The sequence below is a fragment of the Coloeus monedula genome, assembly GCF_965178545.1.
Source record: "Coloeus monedula genome assembly, chromosome: 2".
Classification (NCBI taxonomy): Eukaryota; Metazoa; Chordata; class Aves; order Passeriformes; family Corvidae; genus Coloeus; species Coloeus monedula.
In genome coordinates this window covers 45689499-45712239 of record NC_138782.1, presented here as the reverse complement: position 1 = coordinate 45712239, position 22741 = coordinate 45689499, and the positions used below count along the sequence as shown (strand labels likewise).

The 22741-nt window shown below is 41.6% G+C and overlaps 1 protein-coding gene across 1 annotated transcript in view; it reads right to left on the bottom strand.

The window, feature by feature from the left end:
* Positions 1-4293: 4293 nt before the first annotated feature.
* PGBD5 (piggyBac transposable element derived 5) overlaps positions 4294-22741 on the bottom strand; it is a gene marked incomplete at its 3' end in the record, with an annotated part of 64343 nt that continues 45895 nt past the window's right edge. Inside the window, exons 4-7 of the mRNA XM_082303046.1 lie at positions 18848-19028; positions 11934-12131; positions 5957-6062; positions 4294-4489 (exon numbers count right to left, since the gene is read on the bottom strand). Of these exons, the coding sequence (XP_082159172.1) occupies positions 4294-4489; positions 5957-6062; positions 11934-12131; positions 18848-19028 (681 nt within the window). The remainder of the gene's footprint in view (positions 4490-5956; positions 6063-11933; positions 12132-18847; positions 19029-22741) is intronic.

Here is a 22741-nt window from a genome sequence, read left to right as displayed (position 1 = left end):
CTTGCCAGCTAAAGACAGACTTCTAAATAAATATTAGAAAAAAAATAACATCTTCAGAAAAAATAAAAGGTCACAGAAATACAGCTGGAGGTAAAAAATGGGAATGCTGTTTTGAGTTGCTAAATTCAATTTTCTTTAGGAATTACTTGAAGAAAACAAAGTTGTACTTCTATATATTATGTTTCCTAGACTACTTGTACATAGAAGGGTTGGGGATAGAGAACAGAAACAGAAAATGGAGATGAGATTTCTTTAAATTGTGCCCTATTGTTAAGTGTACAGATGGGCTGAAGTAAAGAGTGGCAGAATTCCTGCAAGCCCTTGAAGTATTTTTCAACTGAGATAACAGTGGAAACCACTTCCCAGTGGCTTCTAAGCTCTAGCGAGTGCTGTATTACTCACTGGGAAAGGAAATGTTTTCCAAGAATGGATCGTGGCATGACAGACATTTCCTGAAAGTACTGTGCATAGAAGGTGGTTGGTATGTCTTACTGATGGTCTTAGTTCTTTGAAACAAAGTTTGCATACCATGAACAAGTAATTACCAGTTTTCAGAAGTACATGTCAGTGAAAATTCAATTCAGCAGGAGAGAAAGGAGCTGTGCTGTGTTCCCTTCACTATTTCAGTGTCAAACTTTTTTCCTGAAAAGGTTTAGAGCCATTCCTCTGTGACCTGGTTGGCATTTTGACTGCATTTTACCTACTGCTGAGTTCTCAGATCTCTTACCCAGATTGTCTTAAGGCTACAAACAACCCAAACTATCATTTCACAAGCTATTGCACAATTAGACACACACGCACTATAACGAGCATCCTTGCACTACTTTGAGACTAATGTTTTTCTCCCTTTAATTAGGGAAAAGCTTTAATGTTACAAGCAGGTGGGGAACCAAATCTAAGTAAGCCAGTTTTCAGTAAAGGAAATAATCCTACACAGGCTGAGCTGCAGTTGACAAACTTTAGCCTTCAAAAAATTAGTCTCTATCTTCCTTAATTACTTTGCCCTGGTTGTAGTAACAGAAAAAGTGCAAGATGCTTTTTCAACAAGGAGAAATCTTAACTTTCCCCAAGCCTATCCACTTCCAGTCAATAAAAGGAAAAGATGAGGGGGAAGAGTCAGCTGTAGAAATAGACTACACTTTGGTGGCTTTTGCTTGTTGGCTTCGAGAGCCAAAATTCAGGCATTTTGTACATATAAATATATATAAATATTTTTGCTTACTTATGGAATGTTCGTGCATGATTAGAATACCAGTTCAAAATGATGAGGGATGGTTAAGGCTAAGAAAATGAAATTCATTGCAAAGCTATAATTTTGTCTTCATTTTTCTCCTTTACAAAGGAGACTAAAGCATCTTCCCTGTAATAGTCAGCCACTGTGTAATCCCCCGTCAACACCAATTCTAGGGAAAACTACTCAGGACCAAGTCCCTGAGGCAAAAAGCTAGGACCTCATGATTTGAGCTCAAGTAATCCACATAATTAACAGCATACATTAGTGAAAAATTAAATATTCTGAGGCCTCAGGCCTACTGTCACCTAAAAAAGAAAAGGCATTTTCTGTATGGGCTGGCCTAGATCCAGGCCTTTAAGCATACGTAGTTATGTAACAATTGGCCAAGGGCTCCAGATTATCCCAGGGGCCTACAACACAGCTGGAGAGTGGTCTGCCTACTCCTCAGAAATGCCAAGTGGCTCCAAGGTGGTCTTGGAAACCATCCCATGTCTGCCGGGGCCATGGGTATCCCTGCACATACTCCAGCATGGCATGGGAGTGCAAGGAAGCAGCTACTGCTCATTTAAGCCATCCCATCAGCAAAGCTCCAGCCAGACTTTTCCTTACTGCTCGAGTTTTAACTACCATATAAATTTATGGGATATAATGAGCTAGTAGCTACTCTTCCTGATCCAATATAGGCTGGCATTGTCTGAAGCAATGAGAACACTCTGTGAAATTTCCTGAAAAAAGAAAACTGTATGTTTCTATTGCTGAACATTTATTTTTCATGCTTCAGGCTAGCTGCTCTCTCCCTTTGAGTACTTACAAGACTGACAAGAACCAGCAATCAAACACACTCAGTCTGAAGAGGGGTGGTATCAGTTCTCTGCAGGGCCAAGAAATTTTGAACTCATCCTTGGGTTCCTGTGCAGATTGGCATTGCCAAGGGCTACATTAATACAAACCCACCCCCTTCTTTTGTGGTTAGGAGGCCTCAGTACACAAAGTTTTGTCCTTTCTCCCATGTTTCCTGGGTGGAGACCTTGTGGACTGAGAAGTGAAAAGGATGCTTAGGAATCCTGCTGCTGTTCACTGTGCAGCTCGCAGGCAGAGCAGGATGTGTGGGACAGGCTCCAGGCTGTAGCACAAGCAGAACCACCATGGAGTTAGCCATCCCCTTCTCTCCTTGCAACCAGGTGAGATCTGCCTCAAGGTCTACTCCAAACAGTAAGACTTTGGTGGAAACAGAAAGGTGTCACTGCAAGGATACTCCATGGGCTACTCATTCATTTACTAACCCCTGCTGGATTCTTCCTCTGTTGTTATTTACATGGTATGCACTTGCATGTCACAGAATGATGAAATCTGAGGAGTTTCCAAATTCATGTTGGTTACCCTCTATTGCCTCTTGTCAGATAGATACATGTAACCTGGTTAGATTTACAGTGATAAGTCAATCATTCACTCCATTCCTCTTGAATCAATTCGAGTCATTCTTTGGGAGTAAAGTAAAAATTTCAGTCTTGGGGTCCTCTAATCAACATGGTTTTCTGCCCTGTAAGTTAATGCAATTCTGTTTGTGTCCATCACTGCTAACTTTCAGAATACAGAGTTTTTGGATGATTGAGTTGTGGACTGAAATCAATAAAGTGTAGAGGGCAGGGTAGTATTTCACCTCAGTATTGATTCCCTTGTTTCAGTCATACCTTTCTCTCGGCATTGTCTTCTGAAACTCTAGCGGCTTTCAGATTCCATGAGCCCCAAAATATGGCCTTGGCCACCAGCTCACGATGATGCTTGTCCTCTACAGTGTCACTCAGAACAGAAGAACTCTTTGGGCTTGCTCTGTTTTAGCAAGGTTTAAGGTTGGTTACAATTGGACTTCTTTCCTTTTGTAAGACACAATGCTACATTATTTTGCTAAACATGTAATCTGCTTAATTGCAACTACTGTGACAAGCCCTGAACTCTACCAAAAAGAATTCCTACAGAACACCCCACAGTGATAATGGGAAACACGTGGCTATTAGTGACTTTTTTTTTTCTGCCAACTGTGTACCAAACATTCTAAAGTGGACCAAAAAGGTCTTGATAGTTACCAAAGAAAAAGCAAGAAATTATTGTTCTTAAAACCTTAACAGTCCATTACATTAGCTTTTTAAGCAACATTTAAGATACAGTTGAAATCAAGAAAAAATATAGTTGATATATTCTGATTTCTCACCTGTACACTGACCGTGGCAGTTAAGATATGAGGCAGTATTACTTACTGGTTTACTCACTGTTAATACTTACATTATTAATCACTGTTTGTGTATAAAATGTTTCATCCTGGTTAAAAAAGAAAATCAATGTAATATATTTGTCATTTTAAATTCACTAATGTATTTGGTTTCTCCTAATTTTCCTGTGTTCTAACTGGGATCAAATTGTTTTACATTACATTAATAAAAGCAAAGGGGAAAAAAAACCACAGAAAGCAAAAATCGTGACTGGTCCTCAGTTGCTGGCTGCCTGCCTGTGAAGGTTGTGTTTGTCAAGATGCCTGCTGCAGTGTTCTGTGCTGGGCTGCTCTGCCTGTCCCACCGGAGGACAGCAGCGACGCCTCGCGGGATGGCAGCCGTGCTCAGCCACAGCCCACGGTGCAGCCTCATGGCGCTCGTCCCAGAATTGAGTAACTCCAAGGAAGGTGGAGAGTTTCCTGTAATACCCACCTAGGACTGCTGAGCTGTGCCAGCTTCTGACAAGCTCTTGGCCCAAGAGGAACTTTACAAGATGACCCTGTTCAACAAATAGCACTAAGATGACGGCTAATTTATGTCTGGTTTGGGTGTACAGATTCCCACAGGGCATTCACATATGCAATTTTGGGTCAGCTTTTCCAGTGGCACTTTCTGCACTATATGTTTACATCCAGCTGATACTAGGAACAAAGTTTGCACCTCTCTAGTGGCATCACTTGGCATTTTTGGATGACAGCACTGGTGGTGTCACAAGTTCCTTGCTTTGTCGCTCCAGGTGTAGTATCTTCTGCTTTCCCTCCAGCCCCTGCCTATGCCACCAAGAACAAAGCATCAATGGGAGGGTGAGGTGTCCTCCAAGCCCAGGAGCTCCTTTACAAGTCTTTCACCAAACTGTGCGCGGCTGTACCTTGTCACGTGGTAGGCCTCTGACATTTTGTAGAGGATGTAGGCATTATTTATAGCGATGCTTATGGCAAACCAGAACACTTGTTGCCAGGTCTTGTTTGGTTTGTGAGAAATGAAATACCTAAAAAACCAAGAAAGGAGAGAAAAACATTGTTCAGCCAAACAATTGCAGCTGGAATGCAAGAAATCACCCCACACAAAGACCCTGCAGTCCCAAAGGAGAAGCAGACATAGGACTGGATGCCTGGTTCAAGTATTATTTTAAGAAATTTTGTACAATGTGTTTGACAGTCATTTACAGCTGATTTGCACATTTCTGGTAGTGTGTAAAAGAACAGACCTCCTGTCTCTCAGACACAAACTTCAGCAACACTCTCACCTCCGTATCACTCCATGTAAATAAGAGTACTGATAAAGATTCCTCGAGCTCACCCATGACAAATATCCTTGTGATGAGAGATGTAGGTCTGAATCCCTTCAATTTGTCACTAAAAAAAAGCCTCAGTCACATTACATTACAGTTTTGGGAAGCTTGCTGATGCTTCTCCTCATGTTTATTGTGAGCAAAGATGATTGCTGCTGCTGTCAACAGTAGGTGGGAGGATGTGGGGGTAGAGCCATAGCATACACTGCTGGTAGGTGGAGCACAAGGCAGAACTAGAAAGGACTGACATCTCTGTATTTAGGTTCTGACTAATTCTAGGACTGCCAGAATATTCTCTCTTCAGTCATAAGATTTCCCATTTTCCTACTTTCCTACTTTCATTTTTTTAGCAACCATTTAAAACTACTACCTCAGCTCTTTTCTGCATTGATTTCCTCCGATCAGATCCCAGTATCGTTCTCCAGTGACCACCTCCCCCTTTTTCGTATGTTCTACTGAATTCTTGCAGCCTTGCCCAGAATCGGCTTGAAAAACCTGTGCTGCTTTTTCTCTCTTCTCAATTTTTAGTTCTTGAAATCTTCTGCACCTCATTGCTATTCCCATAGCCAAGCTTCATCGCTGCTATTCTTACTCACTTCTGTTCCTCCCTGCTACATTAAGAGCTAACACTGAGGACACCAACTGGAATTCAGGAGCTAGAAGTTCTGCATTCTGCTCTCTCAGATCATGTAGATCAGCTTTACATGCACAACTGAAAGTCTTCTTTCTTCTGGCTCCAGGTGTTGCAAATATCACCAGGATGGATTATCAACTAAAGACCATCTACTGCTACAGGTGAAGAGCTGAGCCAGCCTGAGAGACTTGTGGGGATGGTAGACCCTTGTTGAATTCTCTATCAGTCTGCTGGCTCATCCTCCCATCACTTCTTAAAAGTAATTTACAAGATGCAAAGGACCTGTGTCTCAACATTTCTTTTTTTTTGACTGCTGGATGGGTAGATAGAGCCAAACCAATACCAGCAATGCAGTTCCTGCTTTGTGCAGAGCCAGCATCTGATCTTTGACTTAAACAGAAGTTTTGACAGAGACTCAGTGAAAGCAGCATTGGGCCCTCAGATGGAGCTCAACATGAAGAACTCAAACATTGCAGCAACAGAGAAGGTGTGAAAGAAGTACACACACACATGCACATCTTCTTACTTACTTGCTGTATTTATCATCATATTTGCAGATATAGCTAAGGTGAGCAGCAAAGGCTTCAACTGCCAGTGGGCATGGAATTTCTCCGCTTTTTCTCTTAATTATAACTCCTGCATCAATTAGAAACACAACAGTTTTAAATTGACATCATAAGTCTAGCAATTGAAAAATATGTTTTCTATATATGGCTTATGAAATAAACATTATTGACAATGTTTCCCCTAAAGCTGGAAACTTCTCTGTAACAGAGATGCTAATTTGATTTCTTTTCCCACAGGTAGTACACTGAACAAGTGGAAGGGGAAGAAGAGGGATAATTTTTCAGTTGAAAATGAAAAGACATCTTTGCCATACATTCAAAAAAAAGCATGCATTGCTGTAGTCCCACAGTAGCTGCCTACAGACAGTATTAGTCTCTCCTCTTTTGGATCACAAGAAGTTGTGGTCACCTCTAGAGCAGTGACTTGCTGTTATATGCTTTGAATTCTGGAGGTTCCAAATTAGTCCCTTGACATTAAATCCTTTGCTGATCTCCACCCATGGAGGCCAAGAGCAATATTACCTTCTCTTCACTGGAGGCCGACTGACACCGAGAAGAAAATACAGTAAGAAGGAGCCAAATGTCTGAACTCAGTGAAGACAGAAATGATGCTGGTTGGTGACTGTGGTCTCTTTGAAATGAGCTCAGAAGTACTCTTAGGTTGCTCACTGGAGCTTAGTATACATTTCTCTGCCTGCAAGTGCTGCTTCCCATCCTGCTTGGTCATCTGGCTTGGTAACTCAGCTCATCATGGGGGATGGCCACCCTGCCTACTGCAGAAATCTGTGGTAAGGCAACAGGCATCATGCTGCAGCCACCTACCAACCACTCTTTGCACAGACAAAGATGTGGTGCTAGAGCAGGTTACTCCAAAACCAGGCCCTATTCCCTCATGTTGTCTATCTTTGACCTGGCTTTATCCAACACTACACCAGTATTTGTAAGTCAAATGATCTCCTAAGAAACTCCCCTAGCTCTTTCCTCATTTATTGCTCCTATCCTTCTTCCCCCTTCCTGGGGAAAGCTCCATGTAGGAAGGAAGGGTGAGTAAAACAAACTTAGAGCATAGGAGTCTGTTCCCTAACTTTTGACCTTTTACCCCCACAGGTTTCAGTCGCCGGCTCTCCAGGGTATGGACCACCACTTACTCCACGGCTGTGGCACCCTGACTAGTGTAACGCCCTTCTCTCTGGTACAGCACTATTTTCTCCAGGTCTAGAGAAGCACAGGCTTGTTTGCATCCTTTCTCAGTACAATTCTGGGCTTTCTCATTTCTCAAGCTTTCAAGAGAACTTTCTTCGCCTTCCTTCTGCCAACTCTTTTACAATCAGCCCTAAAATGCTACTCACGTTTTGATTACAGACTTCACCATTTCATTCCTCCAGCTGGAAGTCTCATTCCATCCATTATCTCTGTCAAGCCCCCTGTGCTGTCCTAGCTGGCAGGCTCTTTTTTGAAGCAAGTATGCAACACATACTAAATGTCATGTTACAGCTGAGCCATGCAGAAATTTATTTGGGGTGTTTAAAGTCTGATTTTTCCAGAGTCCAAAATTATATCACCTCTGAATTGTCCAATACACTCTCCTTTCATCTCTGCCTCCTCAAGCTTGGTGTAAATATAGCCCAAGGGGGGGGGGGGGGGGGACCAATTGAACAAAATAAATTCTTCATTACATTCATGTAATTATTATAGTGTGATTTTGATTCTTTTAATGAGTCCTACAAATATCTGGCCAGCATGAGGTAAAAAGGACTGATACACCACCAGCCTGCTGCATTAGTGCTGCAAAATCACTTGCCATCTCATCAGGGCAGGTCAGGGAAGGGCAACTGTGTTCCTGGTACAAGTGTTATACAAAAAAAAAATCCCTTTTCTCCTGTTCCTCTCTTCTCTTTCTTCCCCTTCTCTTCCTTTGGAGGATTTGTATCTCCTTTGCAATTTGCTTTGTATTCATAATCTTTAAAAGAAAGCATTGAGGTGGCAGAACCATATACTCCCTATCACTTTCTATTATATTCCCCATAACATTCCCCTGTTTTGAGAATATAAATAGCTTTTTAGGCATATTATTTTTAGCCTTTCCAAGCTTGTTTCGTAGCCGTAACCCACCTTCCCCGGAAAGACAACTGCCAGAGCTGGGTCATTCCTAGCTGCAGGTCTCTGTGGCATGTGGTCCCGAGCCAGCTGACTCATCAGTACATCCGATGAGCCACTTCCCCTCCTGGTCCTCCCCCAGCACTGCTGTGTTCCCATCCCTGGCAGCACTCCAGGGAACACACCACCTGCACTGCAGCCACAGCTTGCCTTTACTTCCATGTTGGAAAGCGTGCTGACTGTTAGCCTCCATCCTGTCACCATAGAAAGGCATCAGCTTTTGGGTTTGGGGTTCTTTTAAACATTTTTCCTTTTTAATTTAAATTTTTAAGCTGTATGCTCATCGAGCAAAGCTTGGGAAATACTACCTCAAATGAAACAAGCCAAAAGACAAAGGTTTACATGTTTGTTTCCTCAAAACACTTATTCTAAACCTATCAAGAATCATGCTTTTTTAAAAATGGGAATCTCATTAATACAAGCACTTGCATCCATCTTGGCAAACCCTGAGATTTCATAACAATATAAAAGAAGGGGCATTGCATGATCCAAGTGCTATATGGCTTTTTATCAGGACTTTGATTTCTTACAGTTCTTTGTCAGAATTGCCAATATTCAGCATTGTGCAAGGTCTGATGATTGAGGTCTTACCATCGGGGTCCTCTGGCCCCATCCCCAATCTCACCATACTTGGATACAACCTCCTCGCTGTAGTCTCAAAAAGGACACATGGAAATGGTAAGTTGAAACCCTAAGCTTACCCATCCTGAAACATGCTTTTTAACATTATGCTTCTTTCCCCAGACTTTCCAATTTTGGGCCAATCTCACAAGCTTTTTCAGGAAACTAGACTGTCACCAGTCACCCATCACTGCAGCTTCTCCTGCAGTAAGAACCACACAGGGACTCTTGCAACTGCTTCATACAGTTATGATGGTTCCACAACACCTTCCACCTTCTCACAAGTCACTTATGAGATGCTAACATGCCATTTGCAGCTCTTTATTCCTTGCATATGTGGCCCAAGGTTTGCTTTCTACTCTTAGTTATTGACTGTTTAGCTTCTACGTAGAGCTAGTGAAGAGCACCTGCGAAAGTTCTTCTCAGAAAGAAGCTACTTCTTAAAAAGATCTTGGGTTCAATAGTTTTTTGCTGAAGATGTTATTCTGGTCTTCCTACTGTGCAGCAAGTGAGGTTGCTGCCTGCTCCATCCTGCTACATATGAAAGGTAGTAAAGACCAGTATTTCTGGAACACAATAATGGAGATGCTGGGGAAGTGGGCATCAGATCTAGAGTGAAAAAAAACAAAATGCAGCCTTGTCCCACAGATGGGGAGATTTGGGCCAGCACATAGATGACCTGGTTTAGATAAGGTAACTTTTTATTCTATGGGTGTCCCAATCTCTTTTGAATTCTCAGTTCCTCTGTAATACAAGCACAAGGAAAAATTAAAGCTTAAGGGCAATTAAAAATCCAACTGGATTTTGTTCCAGGCAGAAACTACATACTTGATAGATAAGTAAGCAGGACACTTTTACAAGACTAAAGAAATGAGACCCCTCCTTGAATATCTGAGATGATGCATTATGACATGCTGGTTTAAAACATCCATAATGAATAACCTGCTACATCGAGGAACAGTATTCATAGATCTGCTCTGACAAGTGTATTGCCCTCCCGGTGCCTCTGGCCTGGGTGGGATTTGCACTCCAAGTACAGGCAAGATTTCCCTTCTTGACTTTCCTTTAAATTGCAATAAATAGCTAATGATTAGCTATGTCCACCTCTTTTCTCATCCTAAGTGTTCTTCTGACCATCTCTTACCTTATGTTTTTACTGTTTTCTCTTCGTGGCCTCCTCCAGCCCGTACACATTTACACTCAGCCAAGTGCAAACACACACTGTGCATCACCAGACAATCCCACTGGCAGCAGTCTCTGTTCAACTACCCCGCGTGGGTTTTAACTCCCTTTGTCCCTACCTCCTCTCCCATCTAACATGTGCTCAGCAGATCTGTGTTCCAGGCCTGCCTCAAGGAACATTTCTTGAGGTTTCTCCTCTTCCTCCTCTATATTTATATGCCTTAGAGGAGACTGGTGGTCCAGCTTCTCTCAAGTTGGTTTGAACTATCTTTGCTGCACTGACTTTACAAGTGCCAAATCAGAGGCAAGCAATCTGGTCTCTTGCCTTCCCACCGAGCTTCCATCTGTTCCCAGGTCCCTGCTAGAGACTCTTTGCCCAGCATCACTCTTTAGGAAGCCAGTCTCTGTTTTCTGCTGTGATTCACAGTGAACTATGTCAACTGTCCCAGCCAGCATTTGGTGAGCAACGAGCTGGGAAAGTCTTGTCCATCACACACAGAAGTCATAATCAGTGGACGTTAAACTACCTCACACACACACCATCTACAATCCTATCTATGCCAAAACAGACCCAAGGTCAATCACAAGCACAACAGCTCACAACTCCATGTGCTGCTTTTAAAGGAGGCTGCCAGCACAGTCTGCTTTTGCTCCCCTTTTTAACAGGGCAGTTAACACTGATGTTTACAAACAGAGTAGTTTTCTAATATTTATGAATTATAACCATATTCTCTATGCTAGTCTAAAGGAAACAAGTAGTAGTTTGTAGTGATAACTCTTGTCCAGTTAGTGCTGCCAAATAATCTAAATCCACCAACAACCACAAGGAAAATAGCACAAATCCTGATGGTGAAAGCCCCTCATGGGGAGCTAACACTGCTCCAGAGACTGGCTTCAGCAGGGTCTCCAAAGTGTCACACTTCCTTCACATACATATTTTCAGCATTTGTGCTCAGACATCAATCCATCTGAATCACCAAGTCCTCACTCTGCTGGGATGCCCAGCACAATTCCTCAGGATCAGCCATGCTTTGCTAAGGCAATGAGCCTTCTGGCAAGGCACTGAACACATTAAGTCAGCTTTCTCAGTTTACCATACAGTAATTCTAAGCCTTAAACTTGCTTCTGTAATCTGTACACACATGTGAGAGTAGCTTGGGATTCAGAAAATGAGTGTAGAAGTTGCCTTTGAATTGATGGCATTATATTTAAATGTTTCTTTTATTTTCATTTTTCTCTGGCAGTTATACATAAATCTGAATAATAAAAATTGTAAGAAACTGAAAAAAAACATTCTCACAAAAAAACTAATTTCAAGAAGTTAGTTAGTCATATTGCATTTTATAGAACTTTCCAAAGGTTCTTCAAACCACCTGGATACCTTCAAAAAAGAAAATATTTCAGTAACAAGAAGCTCTCTGTAATTATTTGAACTATCCAGATTATCTGTTTTGCTTTCTTCTCATCGACTGGTAAAAATCAATTTAACATACAACAGGAAACCTTAATCATATTTACTTCTGGCAGAAAGATACTTGTTTGTGACTAAGTTTTAACTAGGTAAGAAAAATTAATTGTAGGATCTGCTTGGAGTTCAAAGTACATTATCATTAATTTTTCTGTAGCCGCAATCCTGCAAGATGCTTTGCAAATGGGGCTAATATTGTCTTCTGCAATAATTATCTTCCCTTCTCTGACCATCAGCAAAGATATAATCTTTATACCTGAAAGGATAGTGCCTCCACCAGCTCAGGCAAGGAGACTGCATTAGCAGTAGGCTTTTAACCTTTGTATGGGAAAAAAGAATAGCTGTACGAAGACACAAAAGGGAAGTAATCACTACAGCTACTGTTTATCTAGTATGTATGATCAGTTACAATCAAGCTCTTTGTTCAGGCTTAATATCAATCTCAGTGACTCATTTTGGCTTGTGACATAAAGCATGTGCACTTTTGAGATGAGAACTAGGAATATTGCTTACCTTGTTGAACTGGAGAATAGGCGTTGGTCAGAAAACGAAAGTGCCCTTTATTGTACCAGCAGATCAATGACATGTTTCCCTTCATTCTTATTCTGTACTGTCCTCTGGACTGTGGAGTTTCAGAATTGTTCAGCATGGATGGAGGTAGGCCTGTGCAGTCACTCTTCCTGGTGCTCAGCAACCCACAGCAGTAAATCTCTGCAAGTGAACAAACACATCCCCTATCAGCAAGCCATTGCATGGACCCAGACAGCAAAACCAGCAGAGCAAGCCTGAATGACCTCTGAAAGAACTTGCCCTACAACCTTCTAGTCCAACAGATATGGCAGCCAACCGGTTTTATTTTGTAATACCAAAGATTTGTGTCCTACATGAATGTCTCTGGAAACAGACAAGTGCAGAAAGTCTGCTCTCTTCTTGAAATACACTGACGCCTCCTGCACCATCATGATGAAACAACAGGAAAAATAATCCTGGGTATTTTCCAAGCTATAACACCTACGATCTGTGTTTAACATTACAACATGTTTAAAATTGGTCTCAAAAACCTCCCAGTGGTGATATGCATTATGGGACAAATCAGAATTTATGATCCAAGAGAGTCTTTGATGTTTAACTAAAAGAATAAATTGTGGAGGGAATAGGGAGGTAGGGAAAGCTATAGCATCTCTGATGTTAACCAAAATAAATTCTCCTACATGACTCCTATGATGCTTTTAGACACATTAGTTTAATCTACTGTTTCACTGTGCTGCCACATTCTTCATTTTTAGCTCAATATTCCTTGCACATGCATCATCTGCTAAGGAAATGCTGCTTAAGCAACTAAAAACCACTGAAACCACTGGTTGATTTAAAAAATGCGTATGCCAGAAGGATGGAGAAGATAGAAATACAAGTTCACTGAAAACTGATTTTAGGGCAAGGAGAAAAACCACACAGTGCCCTACCTGAGCGAGCACTGATCTTGTCCTGCACAGACACCAGAGGCTCTGCAGGAGACAGTCTGCTGCTCAGAGCCTCTTGGCCTTTTCATATGTGAAAGAGGCAATGAATAAAATCTAACACCACAAAACACATCTCAATACAGCCAGGTGGGCACAAACAAGGTTTGGAAACAACACTAATAACAATGCTTGAATATTTCATGAGGCTGTGAAATAGCAGCAGCCTGTTTCTGTTAGTCCAAGAGAAGCAGATCTTCTCAATCCAATTTTTCTGTGACTCAAAGAAATCTTGGATGGAAAATTCCACGGTCTCCCTTAGTTTTGTGTTAACCCATCTGAGTGGAAAAAACCAGTGGGCATGGAAGCAGGTGACATCTGTGCACATCTTGTGGGGGTTTAAAGCTCATCTGTCAGCTAAGTCTGCTTGATCAAATTTTTCATCGTGCTGAATTTTGCATGATATCCTTACAGTGAAAATGCAAAGTCAGAATGCAGTGTCTGGCTTCCCCTAAACATGTTACCTCTGTTCTTGGGTTTCCATAAACATGTTACCTCTGTTCTTGGGTTTCCATTTAAGTGGCTCTTCTGTCTCTGTCTTTCTGGAAGCACCTAAGCTCTTGAGTGCAGGTGCAGCCTTTGTCCTTGGTTCATATAGTGACTGGCATGCTGAGCATCCCCTCAACAGCTCACAGACACTACAGGAATACTAATAAATTAATTTCATATACTCATGCACTGGTCCAGTTGCTGTGGGCAGATCTACAAGGAGCTACGGCTCTTCCATCAGAAATTTCAGCCACTGATGGGAGAAGAAGGGTCAACCAACACAGTAATGGGAAAACTTCATTCACAAGGGGGAAACCTGTACTCCACTGGTTATTTCTAATGAATTAATCAGTCCCTGGAAATCCATAAGTTCCTTCCACAAAAGACAATGAGAAAAGCCTGATGGTAAACAGGCTTACAATCACTAATAGAGGGAACTGCACCTCCAGTGGAAAGCTGATTTTTTATTTTTCTTTTTTAAAATTTCTTCTGTTGCTAAGAGGTACCCAAACTGTGTAGGTCATGTAGCTGAAAACTTTGCCATTAACATAGCAAACTTTCATAAAGCTTTCTTCTAGCAAGTATTAAGATCTTCCTGCTTTGATAACAAGCAAACCTGTGAAGATTTTTCTTAGCCACCCAGAGTTTATTATTCATTGAAATGTTATACATTTTCCAGGAGGCTGCAATGGAATAAAACCAAGTTAATAACTACATTGTTGTGCTAGAGCTTCAAAACAGCAACAGCCATTTCTGAGATCCCATAATAATTAGTTGTAGCCTTTCCTTTTATTGTAGCAATAAGCCTGCAGAAAGCTTCCAGCAGATGTTCCACTCCTCATGCAGAATAATGGGAACCATTTTCTCTCTAAGGAACACAACACGTTGCCTTCCTGCTGTACAGCCTAGAAAAGTGCAGCACTTCTGCTGATTTACTAGCATCTCTCATCATGGATGACACCCTTAATCTACTGTAGAGGTTTTTAAAACCACCCAGTTACTATAGCAATAGAAGCAATAAAAATTACACCCATCTGGCTCAATGAAGTTTTTGTGTGTAATTAAATCAGAATCACAACAGGTGTTTGCTACACACACAGGAGTCAGTGGAAACAGCTTGTTGACTGGTCTTCTTAAACTGTAGATGCAATATAAACGAATACACCTAAGGTAGTTTAGCAAAGAAGAGGAAATGTAGTGTAGTCACCCAAAACTCATTCCCAGAGTCTCCAGCCTCCAGACAGCTTGTGCTGAAGCCTGTTTCACCACATCTTCGCTAGCACAGTTTGCAAAGGCCATCAGGCTCGAGCTAATTCAGGCAAAAATACACATTCTGCAATCACGTATTCTGCATGAAACACTGGGTCAAGTCAGAGCCAGGAAACGGGGCGGGGGAGGGGGGAGGCGGCTGTTGTGGGGAGAAGTGAGCTTGCTTTGGTCATTGTGCTGGAATTGCAGGATCCTGCAAACCTTGTGGGAATGCCATGGTCAACTAGGCTGGCAGCTCTTGCAGCTTTGCCAACACCAGACCCTCTGCAGAGCAGAGCCAGATGCTCCTGCTGGTTCACAACATGCAGAAGGGACTTTCAGGGATCATGTTTAAGGCAAGCATGGAACACAGGGCTTTAGGAGGTTTTGTCCTCTATAAAGGACAATACTAATGCTTAGAGAGGGAAAAAGGGATGTGCACTATGAATGAATGTCACAGCAAATAGCAGTGACAGCTGTCTGCTCACAGAACAGAGAATCTGGGGCATTTCAGTGCAGGTTTCCAGTTCTATTCAGAGGCCAGAGAAAGAAATTCTTTATATGTCCTCTGAAAAATAAAAAAGAGATCTATTCAGGGTTTTGATTTTGAAAAAGATCAAAGTGTTCTATCTTATTTTCTGAAGTTTTCTCAGTTCTTGGTATCCTCATATAAGCCTTAGAATTATGTTCACCGACATCCCTTTGTACTACAAGGCACATCATTGTCTGCTGTGGTACAGTGAAGGTGCTACACCACAGGCTCCCAATAAAGAGCATTGTGTTTTTAACAATAATGCATGTGTGGGCTAGGGTGAGGAAAAGTGAATGATAGTTAAGATTCCACAAAATTTTTTATAGGATCACAGGATTCTATTGATTAAAGCCTAGTTCAGCCTGAAAAACAACTCAGGAGGTCTCTAGTCCCATCCCCTGTCAGAGCAGGGTCAGCTCTGAGGCCAGACAGTGCTGCTTAGGGCTTTAGGCCATCTGGGCTTGAAAACTTCCAAGGACAGAGACTGCACCACCTGTCTGGGCATCCTCCTTCACTGCCCTCAGGAAAAATCCTGCATCTAGTCTGAACATCTTTTGTTTCAGCCTACATCTGTTGGTTTTTGTCCTTCCACAATGCACCACTATAAAGAGCCAGCTCCATTCTCATGACAGGGTAGAGTAAGGCTGCTGTTGCATGCCCCCATAGCCTCTTCTCAACCTGAACAAGAACAGTTCCCTCCCCATGGCAGGCTATATTTGTATACAGAGTATTCTTGTACTGAGGGCCTGTTGTCTAAAATTGTAGGAGGCTGTAATCACCTCCCTTGATCTACAGGCTACACTCCTGTTGACACAGCCCAGGACAGTGTTAACCAGCTTGGAATGCTGCTGACTCAGGTTCAGTACACTGGCTACCAAGACCCCAGGTCCTCTTCATCAAGAATTTTGAAAGGAACTAATAAGAGTTTTAGTGGGTGACTTTCCAGATTTTCCAGAATTCCCTTTAGTTCCCTTTAAACTTTTTTGTTCCCAGTAAGTTTATGGCTTCCAAGCATGAACATATTTAAATCTTTCCCTATTTCTTTGTTGATAGTCATGAAACCCCCAAACAAAATAAAGCAGTTAAGATCAATACCAATTTCTTTTTGTTTTCAGCTCTCAATGGGATCTTTCTACTGCTGGTCCTGCTCTAGCCCACAGATTAAATTTTCTTGAACATAAAAAGGTAAATTTATCAGTTTAAGAATAGGTCTTGAACTGCCATGAGCACCTGAGCATAGATGCTTTTGAACAGGCTCTCATGACACTTCGTGGTCATGGTATAGATCTGTTCAGCTTTAGCTGGCTAAGCCACACATCAAAAAATCCCAACATTGACTTCATTGCTGAAGGAGACTCTGTGGTACATCAGAAGAGATCTCTCTGTCAAGTCCAGGTTTCTTTGCTTGCCTCTCCCCAAATGTACTGCTAATGCAGTAGGATCCCAGCAGGTGCTGGCAGTACACGATCTGCTTTGCAGCAGTCAATAAACACTATCTCCTCCAAGGCTCTTACTGACTTCACCACAGCTTGACATCTCACCTCTCCATGTCTCACAGTCCTTTCAGCTCAGCCTCTCCCTGCAAAACCTGAGCTAGCCCCTAGTAGCTCATGGCAAATGCAGACAATCCCATCGCCTTATTAAACAGAAACACTTTTCTCCCCATGATCTTCTTTATGTAGGAGCACCATGCTGTTTTGCAAAGTCAATAAACCTGCTCTCTTAGTGTCCACCCCCCACCTACCTCATAGCTTCACCCCTAGGAAGGTGATAGTATGTACCAGATATGAAATTTAATTTTGGAGGCAACTGTCAGAGATTATAAAATCTCAAGAAGCTACATAACAAATCATGAACCAAACTGAAATCTCAGTATTGCATTAGCATATTTGATCAGACAGTAAGTCAAAACTACATGTTTTAAAAATACATTACTGAATTTCTTACCTGCTAGAAACCATTAATTTGAATGATCTGTGCAGGGTAAAGCCTATGAATAATTCAACCCTGTGAACAATTTGAATTACCTGCAAGTATAAACACTCAACTGGTTTAGTAGCCATGTATCTTTTTCAACCAGGGTTACTAACCAAATGGATCATACCAGATCATCTTTATCCTTCTCTAGCTAAGCATAAAGGATGAACTCAGTCAAGTTGTCAGTCTTTACATTTAAACCTTAACATTTCACCTCAGGTACTAAGAGCACATGTTTTATCCTCTACATTCTTTTAAACTCACATTTTGCATCATTGGTTTGGTAGTCTTACAAATTTAATGCTTATAATCAGCTGTGAAAAGCCATCTAGCAAAGATCAGTCTCTGCTCAGAGGAAAAACTCCAGTGCACTATAAATACACCTGACTCCTTACCCATTTGGCTGTTCACAGCATTTGGGAAACCATGGCTCTTTTATGAGAATATGCAGCTATTCCACTGTAGTCAGTGAGCTTCCAGCTTGCCTAAATTAATGTAGGAGACAAGTCCTGCATGGAGCTCAACAGATGCAGCTCTCAGTGCCAGCACCATCTGTAGTGCTAAACTACAGCAGTGGTGCAGCTCACTGATATTCTCATTTTAAATGAGAATCAACATATTGTCTCAATTCCCACACTTTCCTCCTGCTTTGGGCAGTGTTTCATTAATATAATGGTTTACGTGGGTTAATTTTCTGCAATGACAAAAAAGAGCCCGACTTGGACAGCAGTGGTGTGTCAGCAAATGGCCTTGTAGCTGTGATGCGTAATGGCAGCCTCCATGCTCACTGCTGGGAAGGATCTATTCTATGCACCACATCACTCTGAAGGGCTGTGCTGACTGAAGAACGAGACCAGAGTTACATGAAATTATTCAGAACTGACTGGCAAGAGTGCAGGATCCTGTAATTGAGGGGGAGTTACGAGTCCTCAGCATGGCTGAAAGCAAGGAACATGTGGCTCTACCACGCTCAAGGTGAGGGGGCATTTGACAGAAAGGATGACCTGGGATTGCTCTTTGCACTAGCAAGAGATTTGCTTGGGAGAGCTGTATCAATGGACATTCTGCTGGAAGTGGGTTTTTGCTAATGGAGAGTTTTATTATTCTTTCAAAACTAAAAACTGTCCCATCAAGGTATGTTGATACAAGCAAAAAACCCCCGAAAACACAACAAAGCAAACTTCTCTAGAGCTTTTGCAAAGGCATAAAATGTCCTCTAAAGAAAACACATCTTTAACAGATATTAAACCAAAAAAAGACTTCTAAGGTGCATCTCTGAGGATTCATCCCATCCTTCATCTTTCACAAGAGGAACAGAAAAATCACAGGCAGACAGGAAATTCCTTGAAATGTCCCCCAGGTCACATAGGAGATTTGACCTCACACTTCTAAGTCAAAGAACAAAAGGAAGCTCTTTAAATAACCGTATTTAAATTGGTTTTGCACCCTCATTTTGAATCTTTAAAAAGGAAGATAGAAACAGCAACTTAGAAAGTCTTCTGCATAGTACCTTCTCATGAATGAGAAGTTTTCTTAGAGATGAACAACTGATCTATACAAGGAATTGAAGTATCAGTGAAGACTTTTGGAAGTTTTTTTAATTCAGTGGCAGGAGGCCCCTAGGTCTGTCACCATTAAAACCCAGTGAGTCACCAGATACACACCTTGCTTCTCAAATTCTTCAAAGAGATTCAGGCTGGTAATGCTTGGGCCTGTGAAGATGATGTAGTTCTTCCCAGAGGCGTTCTGACAAAGGCTTTTGGCCACCATACTGTGAAGCTGTGGTTTGTTCTTCAAAGCATCCAGACCATCAGCACCACTCCCTTCTTTGAGATGGACATAAATCTTAAATGAGAAATGGTAAGAAAAGTCAGAAGGTTATAAAGAACCCAGAGCAAGCAGATGCAATTCCCGACATACCTGCACAGCTCAACTTGAGACAAGCTGAGAAAGCAGCAGATACTTGTTATAAAATGCTAATTAAAGGTCCTTTCAAGGGGCTGTTGCTTTTAAACCAACTCAGGTTAGCTGGCACAGCTACCAATAAATACAGCATCCTTCACCTCACTTCTGAGGCTCCTGTCATTGTTGTGCAGTTTGAACATTGTTTGTTTGGCAGGAAAAGACTCCAGCCATAACTGGGATTACATGTTGTACTGAATCTGCATAGGCTTCACTGCTGCCAGCAAAAGGAGAGCATGGGAACTTCAGTGTCAAGAAAGGCCAGTGTAAGATGACCAGAAGGAAATGGCCCATTAGCTTTCTCTGCATTAATATTCAGATTCAGGTTGGCAGTAACCGTCAGGCTGTGACACAAGTGTGTGTGCACCTCCATAAATGAGCAAAATGCACTCCCAACCATCCAGAACACCCTCATCAAACTCTCCAGGCACAGTGCTAACACTTACATCCTTTATGTAGATGCTGATTTGGATACAACCCACCAAAACAGCTTGAACCGTGTAGAGGAAGAAAACGTGTAACCCTTAGTTTGTACACAAGCCTTCTATTTTATTTCACTGACAGTATATTACAAGCACAACTTTCACCCAAGTTCAACACTTAATAAGCCAACTAAGCATCCAACCCTCATCTTGTTCTAAGAGCTAGCAGAAATAACCTGCTGGAAAGAGAAATGGGAAGAAGCAAACACTGTACTCGGTTACTCAAACACTACTGTAACACCATGGAACTTGCAAAGATTTAATACACAAACAAATGCAAATTTTCAGAAAAAATTGCCCTGGCCTGCCTTCGTGACTTTGGCTCTGAAATACTCAAAACTTTTATGAATTACAGAAAATATTTCCTGTCAAAGAAAAAGCTGAAACTTGTTCAGTATTCAGGGGCATGAAGATGTAATTTTACCTTGGTTTTTTGCAGTGATGTATCCACAACAACTTCGTTAAATTTGTTTGGGACTTCAACCATGCAAAACATACAGTATTACTTTTCTATATAGCTTATTTCTCTCACCAACGTACACTGTTACAAATGAAAATTCATAGCAATCCTCAGAGAACAAAAATGCTCATGTTTGCAGTAGTGCTCCCAGTAATTTGTAACTCAGTGATCTTGGAGAAGGACAAAATTCAATTAAACAGCTTCTCCCTATTTTAGATGGTGCATGCCCCAGCACTGGTATTCTGTGTAATAATCCCTAGCAATTCATTTATCATGAACAGACCTCAACAGTGTGTGTTACACATGAAATTTCTGGGAAATTAGACATAATTTTGAAGGAACTGACATGCTGAAAACAAAGTTGGTGCAAGGAAAAATGCACACTAATTACAAAAAGTAGAGTATATATTAAATGGAAGTCTTAAATACATCATTTATCACAAAAAAAAATTAAAACCCCTTTTATTGATAGAAACAGCTTCCAGATGAGGACAAAAGCAGCAATGTTTGCAGACTCCCTGATTCTGCTCCACTTGTTTTTGAAAGCTGTCAAACTTCTCCAATTCTAAGGCTGAGGACTAGCTAATTATGATAAGTCATTTAGGTTATTAATCAGAGCTCCAGAGAGCCAGTGGAATGCATTCAAAGAACAGATTGTTCCAAATTTACAGCAAAGGTATTTCATGATTATTGGCAACAAAATTAAGATTAGGTTACTAGTATGTCAGCACAGAGACCACAGATCAAATCCTCAAAATCTACAGACAGGGCAGTGGAGACAGAAGATGCAGACAGATTAGTTTTGACCTTGGATTAGCAGATGAGCTGAAAACAAAGCAGGAATCTCTCTAAGTCTATAAAAGTGTCTTACACCTTACCTCCCCGAATACAGTAAATCTTAGAATCTCTCCTGCTCCATGCTCACTCCGTGTTCCTTGTAGAGTGCTGCCCCTCCAAGGGACAGTCCTCTGGCACTGCTGGTGTGCCAACTGGTTCCTCACTGTGGGCTGCTTTGTGTCTGGAAGCAGCTATTTTTAATAGCATGCCCACCAGGCACCTGTCCACTGAGGTAGCACTACTTTCATATGAGGATGCTACACACTTCAAAGTTTGGTTAGCAGAATTCCCTGTGCACTTGGCTTTGAATCTCAACCCCCCTTGCTCTGTTCACTTTCCCAGCGCCCTTTACTCAAATGTTCATACCCACTGCTGAACCTTTCCTCCTCCAATGTTAAATATAACCCCTTTTTTTTCTCTCCTTGGGCACTTCCTTGCCTATCCAACAACAGCCTTTGTTCTTGGCACAGTGTTTCTTGTTTTGGAGAAGCATCATTCAAAGCTTTATCGTGCCCAGCTCTATTGGGATGACGGGTGACAGCAGCACAATGTTGGAAGGCATTAAGGCTGCTGTGAAGGCATAAAGTGGCTGTGTACAGGTAACTGGCAAACACATAGCTTCAAATATTTTTGCAAATACCTAGGATCCCATATGACCTTTATTTTCCCCATCCAGCTTATTTCATTCTACCTCAACCCATTAAGATCCTCCCTACTGAAGCCCACAGCATTCCCCCCCTTTCTGTAATGCATTAGAAGTGGTATTTAAGAGTCAGGAATCTGCAGAAACAGCACACATTGCCAGATTGGCTGTTAGACCTTCACAGGCACAGTCAGAAACTGCTCCCCCAAAATGTTTGTTAAACCATTCACTAGACCTTCTGGTTTGTCCTGGGACATTAGAGTTTTGTGCCCTTTCCATATGCACCAACAGCAAAATATCATCAGAAGTACAGGCTCAACCACTGTTGCTGGATAACAGATGGGAGATGCTGGCAGCAAACATCCTCTGCTTCTGTGCATGACAGCCAAACCAGTGCTTCTTGAATATCTGCAGAGATCTCTTTCACTGAATCTTTTCTAATGGCTACTGGTACATTTGATCTACAGCACTAATTGGGATAACCTGTGTAGATGTGACAGCAGCTGTCTTGGGAGGCGACTATGGGCTGAAGACATTTAACATGCAGTGCTTTCTGTATTCATTCCTCAATTATTTGTTGAATGTCTGTTGTTTCTCAGAACAGTGACACACACAATTCTGCCATCTCTCTATCTGTGGCTGCCCTACTGCACCAGATACTTTGAATCCAGTATGTTTTCATTACCTTCTTGTGGAAAGTTCGTAAGGTCTCACAGAAACTGAGTAAAAAATGGAATGCTTAGGAACAAAAGCTACATCTTGACTGCACATTTAAGAGAATGTGCCCTAGAAACAGAAATATTGGTGATTCTGCTCATATTCAAAGCTCAGATGGCATACTGAAAGCACTTGTGAATAGCACATCCCAAATATTCCACCTTCATACATAATTGAAGCACCCCAGGGTACAATTCTCAAATGAAATAGATGACATTTGGAAGAAAAAAAAAGGCAGAGGTAGTAATAAACAGAAGGAAGATTTTGAAAGATATATTGTGCAAAAATGTTTCACAAAGGGCAGATCCTAAACAACCACAAAACAGAAGCCATGTTTTTAGATGACACAGTTATAAAAGCAAGAGAACAAAATAAAGTAGTCATAATTTTTCGATCCTCAATAGGTATTGAAAAAATAACTTTATTTTTTTTCTACAGCCAACCCACAACTGCACAT